The 24,147-nt window shown below is 46.3% G+C and overlaps 2 protein-coding genes across 3 annotated transcripts; both read right to left on the bottom strand.

Moving 5' to 3' along the window:
* Window positions 1–2,961: 2,961 nt before the first annotated feature.
* On the bottom strand, window positions 2,962–10,682 carry rpa1 (replication protein A1). The gene is made up of 12 exons (XM_072701508.1): window positions 10,515–10,682; window positions 10,071–10,118; window positions 9,822–9,900; window positions 9,372–9,480; window positions 9,111–9,199; window positions 8,512–8,589; window positions 7,024–7,150; window positions 6,456–6,558; window positions 6,299–6,367; window positions 5,890–6,082; window positions 3,834–3,970; window positions 2,962–3,114 (listed from the first exon to the last, which is right to left on the bottom strand). Exons 1-12 carry the CDS (start codon window positions 10,545–10,547, stop codon window positions 2,962–2,964), a joined length of 1,218 nt encoding a protein of 405 aa, XP_072557609.1. The 5' UTR covers window positions 10,548–10,682.
* Window positions 10,683–14,989: 4,307 nt separating this feature from the next.
* serpinf2b (serpin peptidase inhibitor, clade F (alpha-2 antiplasmin, pigment epithelium derived factor), member 2b) lies at window positions 14,990–23,464 on the bottom strand. Of its 2 annotated transcripts, none has more exons than XM_023818042.2 (9): window positions 23,270–23,464; window positions 21,513–21,587; window positions 21,314–21,409; window positions 20,943–21,228; window positions 20,635–20,778; window positions 16,849–17,037; window positions 16,376–16,518; window positions 15,986–16,190; window positions 14,990–15,894 (listed from the first exon to the last, which is right to left on the bottom strand). In XM_023818042.2, exons 2-9 carry the CDS (start codon window positions 21,567–21,569, stop codon window positions 15,488–15,490), a joined length of 1,527 nt encoding a protein of 508 aa, XP_023673810.2. In that variant the 5' UTR covers window positions 21,570–21,587; window positions 23,270–23,464; the 3' UTR covers window positions 14,990–15,487. The 2 variants fall into 2 exon arrangements, with proteins under 2 accessions (XP_023673810.2, XP_072557751.1); XM_072701650.1 differs by lacking the exon at window positions 23,270–23,464 and adding an exon at window positions 22,433–22,632.
* Between the last annotated feature and the right edge of the window lie 683 nt (window positions 23,465–24,147).

The raw sequence follows: 24,147 nt of genomic DNA, 5'->3' as shown, positions 1-24,147 counted from the left end.
AAAGTACACAGGTTAAGTACCCTAAAGGAAGAGCGGCCGGCCATGCCGGTTATCAGCCAGCACTCGCCATGATACCTCCCGCCTTAAGCATAAAACCTGGCAGAGAGTCTCATGGGAAAGAGAGATGGCCAAGAAAACCAGCCAGTGGTGATGCATGACTGAGCATGCGACATCTGGAGGGAGGACCTTAGGCAGGAGGGGGCGGCCGACTGGATGAAGATAACAAGGTTCTACTGATGGATCTGTCTACCATCCAGTCAGCTGGAGTGTGTGCATTGTAAACTGAACAAAAAAACTCCTCAGTGGAAGCGATTAAAAAAATAAAGCCAAGAGTAGTTTTCAATGAATATTCCAGAAGGCTAAATGAAGCAATGTTATGATATTCACAGTGTGCGACTGTAAAAAGGCCAACTTGCAGCCGAAAGTTTTGGCAACGCAAGGGCATCTTCTTAAATGCAGCAAAATTTACTGCCCACATAAATTAACGGCTGCAACACGGTGTATGAGTCACAACGGTGTCAGAGACCAGCTCTGGTTAAAACAAGCATGGCCGTTCCTTCCTCTGGCTAATAAAACAATAAAAGGCACCCGGTGACGGATATTTAATTCAATAAACAGAAGCAGAAACGCAGAGTGGCTACTCTTAAAGTTATACACAAAACCAAGTTTATCTTGGTGAGGAAGCTTCACTGCCTCTCGACTAATCAGGCAGAGATTAAGAGAGCCATAAAGGGCCCATCCAACTGAATACAAAACAAACATGGCTTTGTGCGCAATCCTCCCTGAGCCTGATTCCTGATGGACAGCAGCCGGAAAGCCATGCATCAGGCGCCCACCATGATAAAAGACAGTTACATCTGGTCCAGTCTCCCCCTGACCTTGCATCCAAGAGCCATCCTCAGACAGTTTATTCTCATGCTAAGCAGGCCTAAATGATCCAACCCCAGCAGACCATTCTCTAACCTTTATCTCAGGTCACAGACAGCTCAGCGGTGAAGACAATGCACACACAAGACGGTCTGAGCTCTAATCCACAAAGAGCAGGCACTCTGAACCATAGATGGTCCAGTAAAGGCACAGCTCATTAAAAGGGAGGCAGACTGAACTGAGGCCTATGAGAGCAGCTTGGGATGAAAGTGGCCCGGATGTAAAGAAGCACCTTCAGCTGTAACTCATCAGCACTCTGAGGAGCCTGGGAAGGCGCTGGCCAGCACGCGCGGCGGTGCCCCCAGTGCAATAACCCACCCAGGGGCTGAATCAGGGGGCAGGAGGGGCCTTTATTCAAACTCCTGTTCATATCCCAATAAAACTCAGCTCCACCAGGTCTTAGAGCACTGAGCAGAGGGTCAGCTCCCAAAACCCTTCCCTCCTGGCAGCTGGACATCCTCCCCGTAAAACCCACAGCACAAGAGTGAGAAATATGTACCCATGTGTGAAAAGCGAACACACAAACAGGGGCCTCACATCTTGAGATTTTAAGGGTCCCCCTGGGGAACCAGTCTGCAACAGAACTACATGCAACCTGACAAGCAGAGAGAAGACTCAGGTAGAGATTTAAATTCAGCCACGGCAATCACGTCTGTAACGGCAAACTAACACTGCAATGTTTTCCCGCTCCTGCTGGAATAGCATCTTTACAGGTAGACATCAATCAGGCGGCAGAGCGCGGCAGCAAAGCCATTAGTCTAGGCAAGATGCACCCCTCTCTAGGCTATTTTTAGGAGGCAGCAGGCGGGGTCTTGCTATGAGGAGTGATTCATGCGATCGCCGGCACCTTTAAAGCGAAGACCCTTCTGCGGGGCAACACGCGAATACCTCAGACACTTCCCTGGGTGCCAAATCACATTTCCGATATTCTCAACATACCTATGGGACTGCTCTGCTATCAGAGCAGGAGCCCAAAATAGGAGAAAGGGGAAAAGGGGGGACTCAGGAGGTTATGGTAAAGCTGCCCACCTCCCTGGCAGCCTTGGGCCGGCCACGTTATGGTTGGGGTGAGGAGAAAGACCCAGGAGACCCTGGGCAAAGGCAGGACAAACTTGTTTATTACATGGCACCATGAAGTAGACTTCTCTGTGTTGAGCTTGGGTTGTTATGGGGACAAATATCACAGATCTTCTGCTAACACGACAATCTGCATTTTTACACCAACCCTGAACTACATCAGCTGAAAAGTGGCAATGCAGCAGATAAAACAGGCCACAAGACACAAACCAGCACCCAGACAGGTCTGACAGCGAGCACAGCCCACAAGACCCCGGGACACGGGAAGCCCCCATGCATAGAGCAAACTCAGAGGGCCCTGGATGTCTTAGGTGAGCCATGAACAATAAATATCTGACTAAATCCCTCATCTAACCATGGGGGGAGCTCAGGGTTTATTTTTAGACCGTGTTACTAAATACTGTGAATTACAGCACTTGGGTAATGAGTAACGGGCTGAGAAAGGGAGCAAGTGAAGACACGGGATGAAAAGCGTGAGTCACCAGTGCCTTCAGTCGCACGCAGGGCTCTTCACGGGAATAAGCGGGTCGCACGGCACGCGGACACCCTCGGGCTCAACCGAGGGAAACTGCAAAGGCCAAAACAATGAGCCACTGCGGCCGTGACAGGGCACTGGCGGACCCCTGGCCTCCACGACACCGCTGAAAGGCCTCTGCAACGTGCTGTTGGTCCACACACACACACACACACACACACACACACACACACACACACACACAGCACTGATTTACTCTAAGGGAGACACCTAAATCATACCAGAAAGACTCAGTTAAACAAGTAAAACTGCAAGTTACCAAAGGAAACTGCTGCCTCAGTAACAAAACAATTGTTTTTTTGTTTTTTTAAAGGAAAATGAGAGAAATACAATAATTTTAGACATGGGGCAGAAAAAAAAGAGATGGCTGGCAACAGTTTTTCTAATTCTGTAATAAATTGGACCAACAGCAAGAGAGGCACTCACCATCCTCTGAGCTTGTAGGCTTCTGGGATGTCGGGGTTGACCATGACTGTGCTACTGAAGAGCGCGGAGAGAGAGCGCCCCCCAAAGTCAGACAGACGCGCTCCCTTAATGGCCAGAATAGGTTGCCCAGTGCCGTCAAACTTCTCTGCCTGGAAACGGAGATGAAGGCCCACAGAGACAGGAAAGATGTGCAAAAAATAAATACATAAATTACATAATTAAAAAAAAATAATAATGTAGACAAGTACAAATACTAAAGAAATAAGGACGACACTGCAGATGTAGGCACTCTCTATACTGCACTTAAGGAAGGGTCTGCTGGTTATGAACCGGGTTCCGTCAAGGCTTGCAGATGCCCAAAGGAACATGCTGCCTATCAAAGGAGAGGAGGACTTTTAGCAATCTGTCAGAGGAAAGGGACTGATGCCCCCAGCAGGTAACAGAGAGGTATTTACTCCAAACAATCTAAACACAGACTGGCGCTCGGGCGGGCCTGGTGCCGGCTCGGGCGCTCGGGCGGGCCTGGTGCCGGCTCGGGCGCTCGGGCGGGCCTGGTGCCGGCTCGGGCGCTCGGGCGGGCCTGGTGCCGGCTCGGGCGCTCGGGCGGGCCTGGTGCCGGCTCGGGCGCTCGGGCGGGCCTGGTGCCGGCTCGGGCGCTCGGGCGGGCCTGGTGCCGGCTCGGGCGCTCGGGCGGGCCTGGTGCCGGCTCGGGCGCTCGGGCGGGCCATTTCTCCTACCCACAGCAGAATCCAGGCCATTTTGCTTCCTTCTCACATGACATGAGGCTTAACCTGCCATTCCCTGTCTATGCTGCATCACCTCCAATCTACCGCCCCCCCCCCCACAGCGTGAACCCAAGCATCCTTACCTCTTCACCCCAGAGTGTGACCGTGATCACTTTCCCAGACATGTCCATCAGGTTCAGCGTGCGCTTGGACACCTCACGGCTGGACTTGGTGGTGATACGGGTGACCTCATCCACGCTGCGGCACACGCCAATCACGTCTGCATAAGCACAGGACACAAGGTCAGCTACACCCAAGAAACTCAGTGAGCGGCAGGCAAAACAGAAATAACAACTCAGCCGCCAGGAGAGCTCACAGACATCTTAACGCAAACCCCAAGACACTACGCAAAGTGCTCTGTGGACGCCGAACACCAAAGTCAGCAGGCAGTGCACAAACCAGCCTCTCAGTGTCACGGCTAATGGCCCCAAATGTGCACGGGGCTCGTGTGGGAAACAGCACTCACTCCCTTTGCAGAATAACGTGAGAGCTGACGCGTGTCAGAAAGGCAGTAATAATGTAGTTGTGGAAATCCACACAGGCCATGGCAATATTAGCACTGCCGCTCTGCTCGTGCTATAATTAGAGGTTCATAACGTATGTGAGAAGAACCCTCCTCCCTAAGAGATCACCTGATCCACTCGCTATAATCCTTTCTAATGGCATGTTTCCTTTAAATCTTTTTTTTTTTTTTTTTAAACATGCTAACTGAAGCACCAGCAGTCTCATAGTCATCCACAGGCCTGCTGGAGCAGAGGGGTGCAGTGTTTCCCCCACCATTATATTAGGGGGGTGCCCCACCCCCCCAACGGCACCTTGAAGGTCAAATTAATTTTATTTTATTTCATTTTCTATATAGCGCCAGATCACAACAGAGGTCATTTAAGGTTACCTTTCCTATAGAACAGGTCTATACATTGTCCTTTTATTAAACAAATTAAACTGAGTTATGTTATTTATCTTAATTAAACAACAGCTTGTCATTTTTGTCTCTACACGGTCGCACGTTCACAGTTCTCCCCTGCTCTCTGTATCGCGCCCTGCCGGAGTTCCGCCCCGATGCACGCGCACAGACACATGCGCGCACACACAGGTGAGCACACTCCTGCCAGCGGACAGAGAACACGTCAGAAAACATGTTGCGTCAACCACCCAGTCAGCAGTGTAAACTGTGAGAGGGACTTCTCAACCATGAACAGGGTAATAAATACGTTTCACAATGGGATTTTCTGCTTTAAACTATCACTATTTTAAGCTATCAGCTATCGCTTTTAAAGCCTTTTAAATACCTTAATATATTTGCCGGTCAAGACAAACATGTGGATCTCAATAATTGGGCCAGACGTTTCTGACTTCCCATATCAAGATACTGAACAGAGACTCTAATTCTCAGTAGTGGTTAAAATCCCCAGTCTGGACACTGATCACTGAACTATGCAGGGGAACCTGTCCCAGATAACCAGCATCAAACATGCAACAAGCGACACGGCAAAGCACGGATGGCGTATGTCAAAGGAGCAAGTCACATGCCAGCAGAGGTTAGCAAGGTTTCAGGGGTAGTCCGTGAGGTCAGAAAATAACTGACATTAATTGTATACATATTGGGAGAAACAAGTTTAAGGATTAAGGACCAGATCAAAAAACGCTCAAGGGGTCAAGTACGATTTAGATTTTTCCCCTGATTTTCCTCAAATGTCCATTGAAAATTCAAGGGATATTACCTTTCTTGCAATGGCATTTAGTTATTTACCACAGAGGATGCTTTGTTTTACATCAAAACAAGCAACGGCCCCATTGACATTACTGAAAGACCAGCTTGTCAATAAAACCACGGGGAGAAGGGCTGCACAACCGGCAAGGATGACAGCTGAAAAAGCATCAATGTGGCTTCCCAGAGCGAGCTGAGCAATGCCACAAACACAAGCTTAGAAACCATTCATGCATCATTCCACTCCTCAGTAGCAGGGAAACACACAAGCTAATCCATGCCACGGGCTATTAATATGGTCATCAGCAACAGTCACAAGACATTTATCAATATTTAGAGTAATTAACAAGCCACCTTGGCAACTGGCGCATTAATCACCAGGCTGAATAGGCCGATCACAGCTGACATCTGACAAGGAGCACACATCTTACCCAAGATGGCATCCTTGTCGCGTGTCTCAAGGTCAGCAACGGACACAAAGTTGCACTGCACCATGGGAACATCCTGGGCGTCATCACATGGGATTATAGTGGACTCGCCGTTCAGCGTCATCTCATAGTCGTTCTTCAAGGATGTGTACTGCTTGTTGGCGATCTTCAGGGTTCCCTTGGAGATGTAGTACACCTGCAGGTGTGAGACGCAGCAGCCTAAATCCTCCTTCATAAAGACTCAAGATTCATGTGAAGGCTTAGCTTAGCCTGAGATGGAAGAAGGCTTATTACCGGCGACGACAGTTGATTTTGTTAATATGAGGAACTAGCCAACATTAAAAACAGCATTACAGTAAACCAGTTAAAAAAAAAAAAAGGCAGGAGCTACAGCAGAACTGTGACAACTCACCTTGCCAGACTCAATGAGGCTGTAAAATTTGTCCACCTCCTGGTTAAAACCTGTCACTCTGATTTCTCCCTGAATGACCAAGAGGGGCAGTAGTTTGTCAGCGACACATGAAACAAAGCAATAGATGCAGGAAATGTTGATGATTTAAAAGACGCACGCTCTCATCCACAATCTCCATGGAGAAGAGCCGGCCATCGCCACGCGAGTTGCTCCAAGTGCGGATGCCGCTCTTATTGGTGACACGAGCGCGGATGGTCCACCTGTGCAGGAAGGAGGAAAAGAAGGAAGATAAGGATACAGACCTCTAGCGCTTGGCCTTCCCTTCCTGTTTAGGCAATCTATATAGGAAACTAAATTCTAAATTAATATACCCCAGAAACGGTTTAGCTTAGAGTTCCACTGGGCCGGGAAATGCTTTTTTTATGACACATAGACATTAAAAAAGTCAATATCTACAGGAATGTTTCTACAATGATGACAAATGCAAGCACAACAAAATCCTTCTCAATGAGGAAACTTCACAATGAAGACCACAAAACAAATACTTCCCCCAATTTAAACTTGGAACCAACTGAATGATCTGTATGCCCCCCCACCCCCCCTGCTCACATACACCCATCAAACAAAAAAAAAAGTTTACTAGCACTGTGGACGTTAAGGAACCGGCAGCCTGCATGGATACACAAAGCGTAACCGCACTTCACCAGTGCCCAAAGGACACTCACTTGGACTGGTACGGGTTGAGGCTGGCGATGGGAACCACTTTGGAGGAGCCGCCAGGGGTGGAGGGGAGGGTAGATGGGGTTCTCTTTCCAAAGAGCTTCCCAGAGTTGGACCCTCTATTCATAGAAGCTTAGAGAAACGGGAGAACATTTAAAGGGGGCAGACAGCAAGGAGTCTCATACTCAGCAGACCCATTAAGCTTCCTGGGCCCTATACTGTTAACACCCCAGCAATGTCAACAGACAAGCAACCAGTTTCTGAACCTATTAGGGAAGGACTTTCTGTGATTACCAGAAAAAAGCCACATCAAATATACACATACTGCCAGAGCAACCATCACATGATGTGTACATGATAAGGTGGCCACTGACATTTTAGCGTCCCTTTTGTTTCAGTTTATGATAAGAACACTGGTCCCAACAAGTCCAAAGTGGACGAACAAACACAGGCACTGTCAACTTAGCATATATTTTAGCCTAAACATTTTCTCAAACACATATCCAAAGGAAATTCTCAGCTAGCAGGCAGACAACTTTATGGCTTTAATAACAAGTGCCAGCTACTGAGCAGCTACAATGACAGAAGATATTAGAAAGCTTTCCATACCAGTGGCAATTTAATAACCACGAACAGACAACACTTACAGTGGTTTTGCCTACTTTGGCAGTCCATCATCCAGAATAGTGTCTGTATTTCCTCTTCAGGTGCTCATGCATAGCACTCGTGCCACCACGGTCTGCCGTTGGACTTTGCAGTGTGTAAATCACTATTCTGTTTGTGATGATTTGAACTATTCTGATAATTACGTAGTAATATTACAGGAAAACATTTGTTAGAGTGAACTGAAGCGTTTTGGAAATCAAAAAGCTACTTTTATTACAATAATTTAAAAAATGATGCGTCTATTTAAAAAAAGAGGCATTTTTTGTCAACTACATTGACTAATCATGGCAGCCATAGTACTCGAGTACTAAGATTTAGACTGAGTAGGGAAAAGAGGTGCACAAAAGACACTCTGACAAGAGGACAGGGGCCTGACTCCACCCTTCTCACCCCCTTTCCCAGTCAGACAGGAAATGCATCCCATCTCTCGTGCCTCTGAACTGCAGTCTGAAGTCCATAAGTGCCCATTTAAGGCCTCTCAGGGAACACAGCTGTATTTCTGGTAATCAAGCCCCAAAGATCCCATGTGTATGAAGAAACAAGACAATAACTGTGCTGACAGAAAGAACTCAGAGCACAACTGAGACTGCAACTCATAAGGGAAAGATTAAACCCCAGACACTTGATAGCCTGAGGAATTGTACAATGTCAAGATACACAGGAAATGTGTATCATGCGTGTGTGCTGCCACCTGCTGGTGACATGGGGTACAATTAAACCTATATCCGAAGAACTGTGACAGCAAGGAATTAAAACCTTTCATCCATTTGTATACACCCTCCATGTCAACACTGGCACCGAAGCTGAATGCTCTCGATGACACTCACCATCATGTCCATTCTGGGGCTGCAGGGCGCGGGGGGTCGGGGGATTTGGGGCAGATGGTGCCGGTGCCTTCGACTGACCTGCAGTACATTAGTTGAGGTGAGGAAAAAGCCACTAATTGCAGCCATCCTGGAGGCGAGAAAGATGGCCGGCATCTTTTTGGAATAGCTGCCTTTAGCAAACTAGCCAGGCCTCAGCTACGCCCATAAGTACCCCCACAATATAGAGAAACCCTGAGTCCTCAAGAATTCCCCAAACTGAAGCAAAAGTTTTACATGCTATTAAGCCTTTCGATTACGGAAGGAGTCTGAGCTCCTCCCTAAATAAAAATTTCAGCTGCAGCTTTTGCTCTGTAATGGGTACATTTTAACCTATCAGAAAAGGTCGGCCTCCACCAATGGTCCTTCATAAGCCAACTCGTAAATTTCACGGAGGGAGGAATAGGAACTATTTAGCATTTTAAGGTAAACGTCATTCAGCTACTCAAAGGCTGTAAATGGCATCTGTGGGAGTGACCCTGTTTAAAAATCATTCTACCCCCAAATGTCGTACAACCAGATGACTAGGAGTTTAACTAGTCACTCTGTAGCAGAGGACCCACCTTCCACATAAGGAACAGGCTCGCCGATCTTGCCGGCCACTTCTTCAGCTGGCCGCACCACCTCCAAGTCCAAGATGATCACCACACGTCTACAACACGCAACCCAGAAAGAAACTAAACTCAGATGAGATCAGTTGCCACACTGCATAGCGAGGGATTTTTCAGGCTTTTTTTTTTTTTTTTTTTTTTTTAACTATTAATGATGATGAAAACACACAGCAGAACACCCAGCCACTGGGAGCCCAGGTCAGAATCCCACACCTGCCATCTTTCAGAACGTTGGTCACACTCTTCTTCAAAACACACACACAGTTTGGTGCCACCAGGCCCTGATCAACCAAGGCGTTCAGCTGGGTGGACAGCATGAAGGCTGTGGGGAAAACAGGCATCTCAGCACAAGAGTCCCCGACTTTCATTAAAAGCAAAAAAAGCCCAATTTTCAAAGGTGCCACCAATTTTACAGTACTTAATTTAAAAACAGCGAACACCACAAGTCAACAAGGGTATCTTAAGTGACTGCACTGAAAGAAACAGATACTGCTGTAAATGTGCTCAAAATGAAAGGAGGGGAAATTAAACAACTTTTCCGTTTAAGACAAAGCCGGTCATTTGGTAAAACAGAAAATCATCACACATGCCAACTCTCTGAACAGTGTACAGAAACACTCGGGGGCGTTCAGATGGCAGAAAGGGCCATGTGTTCCCACTCACAGGACAAGGTGTACAGCCCATCGCTCAACATAACGCGGATGCGGGTCGGCCCGCTGCCTCCTTCCATTTTACGGATGTTCTGGAAGTAAGAGAGAGACGACTTACGTGTGTGCAATCACATTATTATATGGTTTAGAAGTACGCATATTTCCAAATGTGCAAGTGAAAGCATCACATCTTTGATGAGGAGTTTCATTTGCATCTGACACTAATTTTAAATTTCACTGTAAAAATGCATTCCAGACTCACCACAACCTGCAGCACCGGGCTGTTCACCGCGTTGCCCTTCGACAGAGCCTGTGAACAACAACACAACACCGAAGAACTGAAAACCCGGCTGGTTGCTTAGTATAAGTACCCATTGCTATTTCCGTTTTATTATCACAAAATCAGCCAACATTAGTCAAACAAAAAATTACAAAAAGTAACGGAAACTATTTGCATCGTTAGCTATCGGCTAAGTAGCTAAAAATCAACGTTGAAGTAGAGCCAGCCAGAAAATAAACAAAAAAAAACTCAAACATATTAAGTCAACATTCATAAAATAAGGTCTGTGATATAACAGAGAACAAGACAACAAACTGGTAAACCAAGACCGAGCTCGACGGCCCGCTTTGCAAAGTCCCGTCAGTCGCGGTCTCTCAAGGAAAACGAACATTAACTCATAACATATCGACGCTGGCATCACAATACCTCAATTGCTCCTTCGGACAGCTTGACGGTCATGTTTGAGTTAAAGAACAATCAGATACAACCCGGTTATTTTACTACTTTGTGTCTTTATATCGCTACTGCGTCTCCCCAGTCGCCGTTCCGTTACTGGCGCCAAATTCCTTCCACACACGCGCGAGAACGTCCCGCGCGGCCCTGACGTCAGTACGTCCTGCCCCATTGGTCGCGTTTCGGCGCGTCAGCGCAGATTGGCTCGGTAAGAGGATTGGCTACCGTATCCCTCCACGAAGACTCTTAGCCTATCCATATGAAGATCGGTTTATCAACAATCGTTTTGCGTTTATGAAGGCACGGTGATGATAAACAAAAAAGCGAAACGTAAACGAAGCGTTTTGCATGTGTTCTAAGACAATGCAAGTGACCCACCTAGCATAAGATTTATTTAAATGTTTGGAATACAGTCTTTCAGTCTTATTGCTGTGTGCACTCGTACGGAAAAAATATGGAAAACGATCAGAGATTAAGAAAAACGTGTCTACTTTCAAACACAGTTCAAAACATTTTTGTCATTCTTGCATAGTTTTATATAAAATTACATCGAAATATGTTATTGTGTATATATTACAGTTGGGAGCATCGTAGTTTTTCGGAATTCACCATGGCCTCCGTGGCTTTCGGTGTCTGTGCAGTTTGTGTGCCCCCCATATGTTATGTGTGTTGACACTGTGTGTATGATGCTCCTGTAGTACAAAATCGTGATTAAGGTGGATTGGCTTCTGTCCGGGGTGGGTGTATGTGTGTCCCATTAAAGGATTCCCCTCCTTATGGGTCTCAGGCTCATCATAATATTAATCTTAATTTTGATGTTGTACGGTCAACATTATTAAAAGATGACATTTAAAAAACACCTCAGCGGGAAATCTAATCTTTCACTTCTCAGGACCCCACAAGTGGCAAATGCAGGTTTTGCCAAGAGGCTGGACGCAGAATCGGTCGAGAGCTTGAGTGCATGGTGGAGCCGCAGCGGCTGCGACAAGTGCGAACCCACGGGCATCAAATGTAGGAGGGATGACTGAATGGGCAGACTCGGCGCTCCCTGAACTGTGAACACCATCTGTTTGGCTGACGGCTCTAATGACCAGGGAGCGGAATTGTTGTTCCTTCGCGACCCTTTCTCAGCCGTCTAATTCCGATTAGTATGCCGTTTAGGTAAGCCAAATTTGTATTGAAATCGATTCATTATCATCACGCTGGCCCGAGAACAATTAATTACCTGCGGATTGTGTTAATACAAATTGTTAATTCAGGGCTTGCAAATTAACAAAAGTAAGCCAAGGCGTCCTTATCTATCCTTACGTTGGAGACACGAGGCGTTATTATATATCAAACTCACATTCATATTCAATTAACCGATTAAAAATCCATAAGATTGGAAGGCTAAATTTATACCATATAGATATCCATCTGTGCTCTGGGGAATAATTTTCCCGTTAGCAAATACATAGTCGGACCCATTCAGTTTCATGGATACTAACGTAGGCCTAGTTATAGCAACTAAGATTTTGGGAAACGCACCCCTGGACCGTGCTTTCTTTCTGCGTTATCTGACCGAAGTTACTTAAGTCTGACATTTTACAGTACATGTAGGCCTACTGTTTTAAATTTCACACAGTACCAGCTGGTATCTGCTGGTACTGAATAACCAGGGGAGTACCGGCACCCTGTGCTGAATAACAAGGGGAGTACGGGCAGCCGGTACTGAATAATAAGGGGAGTACGGACACCCTGTACTGAATAATAAGGAGAGTACCAACTTCCTGTACTGAATAACAAGTGGAGTACCAGCACCCGGTGCTGAATAGCAAGGGGAGTACCAGCACCCTGTACCGAATAACAAGGAGAGTATGGGCACCCGGTGCTGAATAGCAAGGGGAGTACTGGCATCCTGTACCGAATAACAAGGGGAGTATGGGCAGCCGGTACTGAATAACAAGGGGAGTACCGACACCTGTTTTTTTCCACTATAGGACTGGTTCTCAGTTTTCTGATCGGCTTTCTACATTTCATCATGGGAGTTAGTACCATACTTCTGTGTATCAGACTGTATGATCAAAGGAAAAGAAAATCTAGTACAGTAACTGTGGCGTCATTAAGCCAGATAGATTTAATGGCACCTGGAAACAGAACACGAAAAGCCAGCACTTGACTGATAACACTTAAACTAGCTTGCACTCAAAATTAAATTAGTTATTTGTAATAGACATTACAAAACACAACAGTGCTCTACATCATTACAGCATGATTACTGCTAGAGATGATAGAGCAACTCGTTCAGTTACTTGTTCAGTCTTTTCTGTTTCGTTTCTATAGGCCATTTTTTATTCATTAAGCAGCTACTGTGGCCCAGTGTGACATGCCGTATGAGGGGTTGCGGAGCAAAAACAGAAAGGAAGAAGATGCGGAGGTGAGGAGAAAGGAGAGATTTCTCACTTGATCCCAAGGAACATTACAACCGCCAAATTCACATATCCAACTGATAATTTTTTTAAAGCAGACTTTAAGTTGATATGTTAGCAGCGGAATATCTTTTCTTAATTCCTGAGCCAGGTGTGAACGCTATAACACGCAGTCAAATACATGGTGGTCAATGCGGGACCCCCAATACACGACGACTGCGTGGATGATACGCAGACAGCGGGCCGAGTCTGCCTGTTATGTGAGGTCTGTGCATTTCCCCACCCCTCCACTTTCCCTGCTCATCGTAAATATAGATAAAATCCCCCCTATGATCTTGTTTTTTCATGCCCTGCTAGTCCTGATGACTGCATGTAACCCTCCATCCATGGATCTTCTGCACCACTAGCCCAGTACCAGATCACAGCGTGCCTGGTGCCTGGAGCGTGTGGCGGGGCGCACCCCGGACAGGATGCCGCTCCTTGGCAGGGTACGCACGCACATACTTGATTTATGGGCCGACCCACATTTGAGGTTATAATGCTACTCACTGAAGCATCGTAACGTAACACTCCAGTCTGCCTGGTCGTTAGAATGTGATCCAATTTTGTGCAAAATTTGATAAGCCGTTTAGCTTTTTGTAGTATCCCAAATGCATTTTAATTCACTTTAGATCAGTTCCTGAATCTAGCACATCTGCCTGCTTTTAATGAACTGAAAGCCAAATACATTTACATATGCATTATAATGTGGGCTTTGGGACTTACCCCTTTGGTCCCAATCATTTCTTAATTCCCTAAAACACAAATGTAGTTGGAACAAATTAATCCGGAGATGTAAAATTATCCCGATTAAGAATGAGCGTTGGGAGTATTGCACCAGTCAGATCATAGCGAGCTACAGAAAATTCTGTTGAGGTTTGATTTGAGAAACAATTAACTGTTTCAGTTCTTACAACGAGATACTGTAGTAAAATAACTACATTATAAGTATGCATCTGATTTATGGTAGTGGGGGTCATATTTGGAAAGATTTGTCAGTCGGAACGAGAAACTTAACGAGGTAATGTTCACAATTATCTGACGCTTTTATCGAAGTTGAATTGGAAAGGTTATTGGAATGTTTTGCCTGCTCCTTGCGATTCAGACCTCTGCTTGTTGAGTTATGGGAAAAATGATACGGTGTTCTGTCGAGTTGAGCTACTATGTCTAGTTCGGCTACCATGGTGCTAATCGATAGCCTAACCCTAAACCCCCAAAACCCTTACCCTAATCCCAACCCAAACCCCTAAAACCTAACCCTAACCCCCAAACGGTGGAACTGCACATGCGCAAAAAGGCTCGATAGTACATCTCGATAGGTAGCTCAACTCGTCAGAACGGCAAGAAAAACCTACATTTACTGTATCTGCCTGAAAATAAGCATACACGATTGATTTACACAGGTTGCAAAAGAAAATGAATGTTTAATAGGAAAATATACAGCAGTCTATTAAGAGTGCGGATTAAAAACAAACACAAGAAACAGGCTCAATTAAACTCAAATAAGTTGAAATGGATTTGATTAAATATTGCTATTACTCTTACGGTCTTACCCAATAACAACATAGTTGGCGGTTACGCTTCTATAAAAATTAAGTATTACCATAAAACGTTAGTAATTCCAGGTTTCATTTTGCATCGCCGGCTGGATAATAAAGCAAGTTGTCATCGGAAATATGCGTAAGTGGTAGCATGTGTTGTGTTGGTAACATGCAGTTGTGAGAAATAAGAGAAGGTGAGTGTGTGTGTGTGTGTGTGTGTGGGGGGGGGGGGGTAGTGTGCATATGATACCGATTTATCTGACATAATGTCATGTAATGTCAATTCAGCGTTAACCCACCATTTAAAATATCGCCAAATTAGATACAGATGGTGCACCTCCACCTTCCTAAATGCCCAATTTTATACGGGTGCATTGCTTAGGCATATCCTTCTTCTCTTAACAGAAAGATGGACATTAATGTTACAACAGGCGTAAACATTCAGAAGACAGCACGTAACTCAAGTTGTTCGCGTTTTTATTAAATCACCGAAACAAAGACTCTTTTATATAATGATTCTAAAATGGATACCTTTCCCTGGGTAAAAAACAGCCAAGACCGTTTGGTGGTGCCGCAAAATGTATACACTGTATGTGTGTGTGTGTGTGTGTGCGCGCGCATTTCTTAGCTCTGTGTATTTGTGCCATCATGTGGCGAAAAGGCGCATTACCTTTAAATAAAATGAACGCTTTTACTTATTGAGCTACAGGTTCAAAAAGATGTTGATAAAAAGTTTAGTCTGTTTCTGAGCTTGCTAATTTCACTGCAGTTGTTAGACTCAGTGGGATGTCCCAAGGAAAAGACGCGTGTTTCAGTGTCTGAGAGCAAACGTACCAGTGAAGCATGGATATGTGCATGTTATTGTGTAAAAATACATATAGGCCGCCCCCCCCTTCGGCAGGCAGGGCAGCTCTCGCTAGACTGCAGCCTCTGTCTCGTAGTCCCTGCGACACCTCACTTATTTGGGCTGATCCTTGCTGGTACGAGGACCCACTTTGTCTGCCCTGTTCTTGCCCTGCTTGTCCGCCATCTTGTCTCCTGACTCGTCGTCATCCTTGTCGCCCTTGTCTGGGACGACGCGCTTCCCTGTCAGCCTTCTCAGTTCGAGGGGCGCGCCTGGGTTGGGGTTGTTGACGACACCCAGGAACACCGGGGTCTGCGTGTGGTCATCCACAAGGGCGAAGAAGAAGGGCTGGTTCACGCCGAAGAAGGGGCTCCAGCGCATGATGGACACGCCGGTAGCAGCCGCTGCCTCCGCACCTTCCTCCCGCAGCTCCATGCTGCTCTTGTGCTGCACGCTGCTCACCAGCAGGGGCCCCTCAGCGATGCGGGACAGGTTGGGTCCCGAGAAGAGCCTCCCCATCCCTGAGACACGGATGGACAAATCATAGAAGAGATTCAGAGCTGCTCTTCCGGCGGTTCTGAATGGTAGCTGGCGGCGTGCGTCGCTGCGTACCCATGCTGGTCAGCGCCTGCTCCAGCTCCTGGCCGTACTCAATCCTGAACTTCGGCAGCTTCACCTCCATGTTCCTTGGCTCAGGGAGGCTGGCATAGAGTTCAGAGGTGTTGAACTTGGCTGCGATGGCTGATACATTTACCTTCCCCAACGTGGGCATCACGACCAGGAGACTCTTATGGTCCTTGAAGGGGAAGCGAGCAACCTGTGCAGGGAGATCACCGATTGGAGAAAGAGGGATGCAATCAGGAAATCTGGATGGATTATAGAGGAAATAGACCAGAGGGGGGTGCTAGGACATTAGCTCATGTTAATTATATTTTCTTTAAAGCCTGGTACAATGTGGTACATTTCTCCAAAAAAACTTGAAGCTGAATGGAGAGGATATACCTGAGCATCCAGCTCGTGGTGGATGAGAAGGCTCAAGGGATATTTGGGTCCATGCATCATGTCCACCTTGACCTCGTGCTTGTCGTCAACATAGAAGACATCTGTGGAGGTGAAGCGCGGATCGAAGCGCGCCTCCCACTCGCCTGTGTGGGGAGAGGGAGGGGCTAGATCAGGAACCCTGCAGAGGATGCAGCTTCAAGGACATTGAGGTGCATGACACCTTCTTGGGGGGTGGGGGGCGGCTAGCCAGTGGGGGCCGTGGGACACCACAGCTTGGCAGAGAGGGACAACACAGGTTTTCTTCTTACTCATGATTCTCCTTGGCCTACATTACTACACTGATGCTACACTGGTGTTAGCAGTAGGTTATGTGTTCAGTTGGGTTCAATCCGCCCCACTACAATACACTGGTTTATCACGAGGGAGACCAACCCTCAACCATATGCAGAACGAGGTCCGTGCAGATGACTTGCCTTTAAAGTGGACGGCATTGATGAGCATGAGTACCACGTTGGGAGGGAGGCTGGACAGGAAGTCAGTCACCTGGCCCTGGGTAGCTGCCTTCACCCACTCATTGACCTCCTCCAGGCTGCGGAGTTCAGCCAGGAACGAGTCGTACATTTGTTGTGACCCCCGTAAAAAAGTTGGCTTCACCGCAAACCCTGAATGAGCAGAAAAAGCGAAAATGTTCTCACGATTGTTCATTTCATTATCACAGTACTGTGAGGCCCAACAGAGATGTCAATAGCACTTTCTCTTTTGTGTGAGAAGATGGATGGATGGACTGTTGGATATTGAGACTGCCAACCATACAGCATGCTGGTCACCTGATATTATGCCTATAAAAGAGATGAATTTCAAAGTACAGAAACTGATTGGGATACTGGACCAGAAAATGTAAGGGCAACTTTAGGATTTTCTCCCAGGAGGTGTTAGGTGAGAGAGCCCAAGCTTTCATTCCTTACAGGTTACACATCAAAAACAGGAAGTGCATTACATTAGAATACATTATTCTTGCATATTAACTAACACCAGGGTTACCAACTTTGGCCAGCTGGCTGGACTGAGATTTTCATTTCGAGACCAGTTTGCACACACATGTACACACACTTACAAGTATGTAACAGTTTTATTACTTTGTAAATAGCCTGTTGGGATAACGAACAAACTGCAGTTTCTAATATAAGTTTAAACGTAATTTAATTGCTAACTTAATACAGTCAACCTGCATCTTATGCAGTTTTTGATCAACGCAGTTTTGAATGATCAAAGTTTGAATATATTCAAAAAAGGCTTTAAAACAACAAAATGCACAATTTCACATTGGTGCACGAAGTGCATAAGCATGGATTGAGCACGGTCTGTTTCAGTACACTGTTGAAACATCCACTGGCCAGTACCCTAATTCAGCTGTTGTCTAGCACTCGGTGGTGGCGAAACTGCAATCGCTATTTGTGTGCTGTACTATAGCACGTGCTTATTGTGTACTGTACTATAGCACGTGCTTATTGTCTACTGTACTATAGCATCTGCTTATTGTCTACTGTACTATAGCATCTGCTTATTGTGTACTGTACTATAGCACGTGCTTATTGTCTACTGTACTATAGCATCTGCTTATTGTGTACTGTACTATAGCACGTGCTTATTGTCTACTGTACTATAGCATCTGCTTATTGTCTACTGTACTATAGCACGTGCTTATTGTCTACTGTACTATAGCATCTGCTTATTGTCTACTGTACTATAGCATCTGCTAATTGTGTACTGTACTATAGCATCTGCTTATTGTCTACTGTACTATAGCATCTGCTTATTGTCTACTGTACTATAGCATCTGCTTATTGTGTACTGTACTATAGCACGTGCTTATTGTCTACTGTACTATAGCATCTGCTTATTGTGTACTGTACTATAGCACGTGCTTATTGTCTACTGTACTATAGCATCTGCTTATTGTCTACTGTACTATAGCACGTGCTTATTGTCTACTGTACTATAGCATCTGCTTATTGTCTACTGTACTATAGCACGTGCTTATTGTCTACTGTACTATAGCATCTGCTTATTGTGTACTGTACTATAGCACGTGCTTATTGTGTACTGTACTATAGCATCTGCTAATTGTGTACTGTACTATAGCATCTGCTTATTGTGTGCTGTACTATAGCACGTGCTTATTGTCTACTGTACTATAGCATCTGCTTATTGTCTACTGTACTATAGCATCTGCTAATTGTGTACTGTACTATAGCATCTGCTTATTGTGTACTGTACTATAGCATCTGCTTATTGTCTACTGTACTATAGCATCTGCTTATTGTGTACTGTACTATAGCACGTGCTTATTGTCTACTGTACTATAGCATCTGCTTATTGTGTACTGTACTATAGCATCTGCTTATTGTGTACTGTACTATAGCATCTGCTAATTGTGTGCTGTACTATAGCATCTGCTTATTGTGTACTGTACTATAGCACGTGCTAATTGTGTACTATACTATAGCACGTGCTAATTGTGTACTGTACTATAGCACGTGCTTATTGTGTACTGTACTATAGCATCTGCTTATTGTGTACTGTACTATAGCACGTGCTTATTGTGTGCTGTACTATAGCACGTGCTTATTGTCTACTGTACTATAGCATCTGCTAATTGTGTACTGTACTATAGCATCTGCTTATTGTCTACTGTACTATAGCATCTGCTTATTGTCTACTGTACTATAGCATCTGCTTATTGTGTACTGTACTATAGCACGTGCTTATTGTCTACTGTACTATAGCATCTGCTTATTGTGTACTGTACTATAGCACGTGCTTATTGTCTACTGTACTATAGCATCTGCTTATTGTCTACTGTACTATAGCACGTGCTTATTGTCTACTGTACTATAGCATCTGCTTATTGTCTACTGTACTATAGCACGTGCTTATTGTCTACTGTACTATAGCATCTGCTTATTGTGTACTGTACTATAGCACGTGCTTATTGTGTACTGTACTATAGCATCTGCTAATTGTGTACTGTACTATAGCATCTGCTTATTGTGTGCTGTACTATAGCACGTGCTTATTGTCTACTGTACTATAGCATCTGCTTATTGTCTACTGTACTATAGCATCTGCTAATTGTGTACTGTACTATAGCATCTGCTTATTGTGTACTGTACTATAGCATCTGCTTATTGTCTACTGTACTATAGCACCTGCTTATTGTGTACTGTACTATAGCACGTGCTTATTGTCTACTGTACTATAGCATCTGCTTATTGTGTACTGTACTATAGCACGTGCTTATTGTGTACTGTACTATAGCATCTGCTAATTGTGTGCTGTACTATAGCATCTGCTTATTGTGTACTGTACTATAGCACGTGCTAATTGTGTACTATACTATAGCACGTGCTAATTGTGTACTGTACTATAGCACGTGCTTATTGTGTACTGTACTATAGCATCTGCTTATTGTGTACTGTACTATAGCACGTGCTTATTGTGTGCTGTACTATAGCACGTGCTTATTGTCTACTGTACTATAGCATCTGCTTATTGTGTACTGTACTATAGCACGTGCTTATTGTGTGCTGTACTATAGCACGTGCTTATTGTGTACTGTACTATAGCATCTGCTAATTGTGTACTGTACTATAGCATCTGCTTATTGTGTGCTGTACTATAGCACGTGCTTATTGTGTACTGTACTATAGCATCTGCTTATTGTGTACTGTACTATAGCATCTGCTTATTGTCTACTGTACTATAGCATCTGCTTATTATGTACTGTACTATAGCACGTGCTAATTGTGTACTATACTATAGCATGTGCTAATTGTGTACTATACTATAGCATGTGCTAATTGTGTACTGTACTATAGCACGTGCTAATTGTGTACTATACTATAGCATGTGCTAATTGTGTACTGTATTATAGCATTCGCTAATTTTGCATTTTTTTGGCATTTCCTAATTGTAACAACGACTGTACTGTTTATAGATACAACTTACATTTCTGTAATCTAGGCATTTTAAAGTAGGCAACCGTTTGGCCATTGAAGTATATGCAAAGTAAACAGGCACTTTTATATAAGGGTCTTGAGCATTCGTGGTTTTGGAGTATCGGACTGAGTTGTGGAACCAATTGACCGTGTAAGATGCGGGAGCGCTGTGCTGTATGTTAAAGTAGCATTTTCATCTGACTAGTAAAATCGGCAATGAGAACATGCACTGCGGCTAAATGCCCCCCCCCGCATACTCACCGGGTCGCAGGTACAGCCGGGAGGCCACCTGCAGGGTGTCATCACGCGCTCGGTGCAGGAGGCGGCGCAGGGCCTTGTGGTAGCAGGGCAGCGTGTCGACGTGCAGGGCTCGCAGGAGCTGGGTCTCTGTGTCACCCACAGCGCCTGTGACACACCGTCAGCACCATCAGCCAAACTGCTCACCGCACGACTGCAGAGCCTTACTGCTCATTACCACCAATGATAAAATGCTTTAGTGACATTTTTTCAGAATTTGTCCCCGAAAAAGGGACCATTTCACAACCACGTGCATCCACTCAGTCTCGTACCCAGGGCCAGCTGGGAAAGCGCCACGGTGACACTCAGGGGCGACACCATCACGTTGGGCTGCTCCTCTGTGGCCGGCAGCTCCTCCAGCAGACGCAGGCCAAACTTCATCATGGCATTCCCCAGCTCCTTCTGGACCTCTGCGCTGGAGACGGATGCTTCGCAGCCCACCAGCTCCTCTGAGGAATCTCCCTTCACTGTCTCCAGCGGGGGGGGAGCGTCCTGAAGGAGCTCCTTAGCGGGATTCTCCTGGCTGTGGTGGGTGACGGCCGGCGTCTCCGGCACCTCCTGCTCACATGGGAGAGGCCTCGGGTTAGACGGATGCTGAGGAGGCGGGTTGAACAGCATGCGGTGTGTCAATGTGCTGCCAGACCTCCCGGGACACAGGGGGAGTCGGAGGAGTCGGAGGAGTCGACGGCATCGGCGCCACCGTCCATCCGCCGTAGGCGTCCGGCCCTTTCCCATCACCCTGGCAAAGAACAGACAGTCAGTCCATGTGGGGGGGGCATTCCAGGGGGGTACTCAAGCTCAAAAGTGGACTTCCTACATTCATGAAAGAGACAGTGTCTTACGGCCAGTGCGCAGCTATGGAAGCTGGTCAGCAGGAGAGTCAGAAGCCACAGGTCCATGGTGCTTCTCAGTCCAACCTGTGGCAAGGAGTGAGTCTGTACTGAGCACACCAGCACTGGAACTTCTCCAGCCAACCGGGACCAATGCGGCAGCTGAGCAGAAGCTGGGAGACGTGGCCCCTCACTGGCAGTGAAGTCTGGCAACTATCTGTACTCTCCAGTTCAAACAGGACCTTCTAAATCACTGTCTAAATTATGCAGTACAAACACTTAGCCAGCAAACTACCTGCCACCCGTAATATATTTGATCTAGTGTAGAGTTATTATCAATGTGAATGCATCTCATCATGTTCATCTAGCAGCAGCATGGACCACAAGGTGCCGAGAAAGTCACCTGGAAAGCTCACGCTGTGGTATCACACATGTGGTGTTAGGAGAAAATGCAGATATAAACACGCCTACCTGTTTGGTTTTAAAAACAAGGTCCTATATGTTCACTATCCTCCCTCTCTGAGATGTGCCGCTCTCCCGCTCTCTGTCCGCATTGGCTTTTAAAGGCTGCGAAAGGTAGGACATGGGAAAGGAGATCCGCTGGCCTCACAGACTTGTGCCAGAAGGGGAAGACAAAGGTCTATTCTGTGAGCGAGACTGCCTCTGCATGCCAGCCAAGGTGGAGGAAAGCGGTAAACAAGTCAGGTGGCACTACCACTCCAGAACAGCAGGTGGTGCATTGGTTAAGAACCAGCCCTATCACTGGAAGGTCCCAGCAAAACCTCTGCGCTTCAAAGTTCTTCCGATAGAAGTGACACATGTGCAAACAGATACATTAGATGCAAGCATTGCATTTGGAGTCTGCCTCACGTCATTATCCCACGCAAGTGAATTGGCTAAACTCGAAAATAAATCATACAAATAATACTCACTTCAATTCCACCAAAACAGGGTGCAAATGGTCATGCGAGATAAAATCGTTAGTGTCCTACATCCTTCACACACTGTGCCCAGCTTATAATTCTCACCTCGTCACCCAACACCGACTTAAAATCACGAGCACAAAGGGTGATATCAGAAGCCTTCAAAGCTTCAAAGAGGCTTTGTAAAGGCTGCCCTGAACGGAAACACAGGCTCCGCGTTTCCCTGGGCGCCAACGGCTGTGCCCTTGTGAGCAGATTAACCTTTCCTGCAGCAAACAACTGGGTTTGTCTACACCCACACAAGAAAGGACCATAGAGGACACATGATAACTTAATCCATTCCCCTTTCAGCCTGGACTGGCCTGGAATCACAATCTGATAGTACAACTGAAACACTTTGTTTGTCAAGCATACTTCAGCAAAGAGATCGATAAATGTTTAAAAGTTGATCACGGTGGTTAGCCAAGTCCTGGGAAAACGCTCTTTAAAAACCAAAAAACGGTTTCTTAAAGACCTGTGCAAAGAGCAAGGGAGTCAAAGTCCCCCCCTGAACACAAAATTAACCAGGACATATCACATACAGCCCAGTAAAAACACATGATTAAGGTTTACATTCTGCATGTCTCAACTGTCTACTTAATTAAAACAAAAGTAAAGAAAACAAACAGGGATTCTAAAAAATATTAAATCCACAGATTCACATTATTAAAAATTGCAGGAATATTTGCAGCAGTTGAGCTGAAAGGAGCAAAAAATTCTCTCTATTAACCCAAACGTTCACAAACACACAAAGAGTGATAAAATAGTGATGTCACGGTGGCCGAACGGACTGAAGTTCACACTCACCTCGGAGGCTTAAGGTGGAAGACCTGCTATCCAGGCTGAAATGAGGAGAAGCTTGCAAATGCCAAAGGAGACTCTCGGTGCTGCCAAAGCCACAGTTAAACATCAACCTCCATTGATCTGCTCTTCGCTAAGGTTCTGCTGGTGTGTAAATGCAAACACTGAGTCAGAATCGAGGGTCAAACATTAAACACGAAAACCGTTACACTTCATCATGAACAAGGAGCAAATATGACATCACATCCTGTCCCAAGATGTTTTTTTGCCTTCCATAACAATCAGCAGAAGATGTCGTTGAGTTTGGCTGACATGGAGGGGCGACGCCCATCAGTCTGGATGCCCGTACGGGACATGGAGGGGCGACGCCCATCAGTCTGGATGCCCGTACGGGACATGGAGGGGCGACGCCCATCAGTCTGGATGCCCGTACGGGACATGGAGGGGCAACGCTCATCAGTCTGGGTGCCCATACGGGACATGGAGGGGTGACGCCCGTCAGTCTGTGTGCCCGTACGGGACATGGAGGGGCGACGCCCGTCAGTCTGGCTGCCCGTACGGGACATGGAGGGGCGACGCCCATCAGTCTGGGTGCCCGTACGGGACATGGAGGGGCGACGCCCGTCAGTCTGGGTGCCCGTACGGGACATGGAGGGGCGACGCCCATCAGTCTGTGTGCCCGTACGGGACATGGAGGGGCGACGCCCATCAGTCTGTGTGCCCGTACGGGACATGGAGGGGCGACGCCCGTCAGTCTGGGTGCCCGTACGGGACATGGAGGGGCGACGCCCCTTGGTCTGGGTACCTGTACGGGACATGGTAGGGCAATCATCCCTCGGTCTGGGTGCCTGTACGGGACATGGTAGGCCAATCATCCCTCGGTC

The sequence above is a fragment of the Paramormyrops kingsleyae genome, chromosome 17 (genome assembly GCF_048594095.1).
Source record: "Paramormyrops kingsleyae isolate MSU_618 chromosome 17, PKINGS_0.4, whole genome shotgun sequence".
NCBI classification, from domain to species: Eukaryota; Metazoa; Chordata; class Actinopteri; order Osteoglossiformes; family Mormyridae; genus Paramormyrops; species Paramormyrops kingsleyae.
This window is presented reverse-complemented; position numbering and strand designations above follow the sequence as displayed.

What these genes read in the sequence shown, in the direction of transcription:
- rpa1 (XM_072701508.1), bottom strand. Translation starts at nt 10,547, where the DNA reads ATGACCGTCAAGCTGTCCGAAGGAGCAATTGAG. An exon ending in TGGAGATTGTGGATGAGAGC is followed by an intron (nt 6,368 to 6,455) that starts GTGCGTCTTTTA and finishes TTGGTCATTCAG; the next exon opens with GGAGAAATCAGAGTGACAGG. An exon ending in GCCTCATTGAGTCTGGCAAG is followed by an intron (nt 6,083 to 6,298) that starts GTGAGTTGTCAC and finishes TCACACCTGCAG; the next exon opens with GTGTACTACATCTCCAAGGG.
- serpinf2b (XM_023818042.2), bottom strand. Translation starts at nt 21,569, where the DNA reads ATGGACCTGTGGCTTCTGACTCTCCTGCTGACCAGCTTCCATAGCTGC. An exon ending in CTCCCCCTGTGTCCCGGGAG is followed by an intron (nt 21,229 to 21,313) that starts GTCTGGCAGCAC and finishes CCATGTGAGCAG; the next exon opens with GAGGTGCCGGAGACGCCGGC. An exon ending in GCTTTCCCAGCTGGCCCTGG is followed by an intron (nt 20,779 to 20,942) that starts GTACGAGACTGA and finishes GGTGTGTCACAG; the next exon opens with GCGCTGTGGGTGACACAGAG.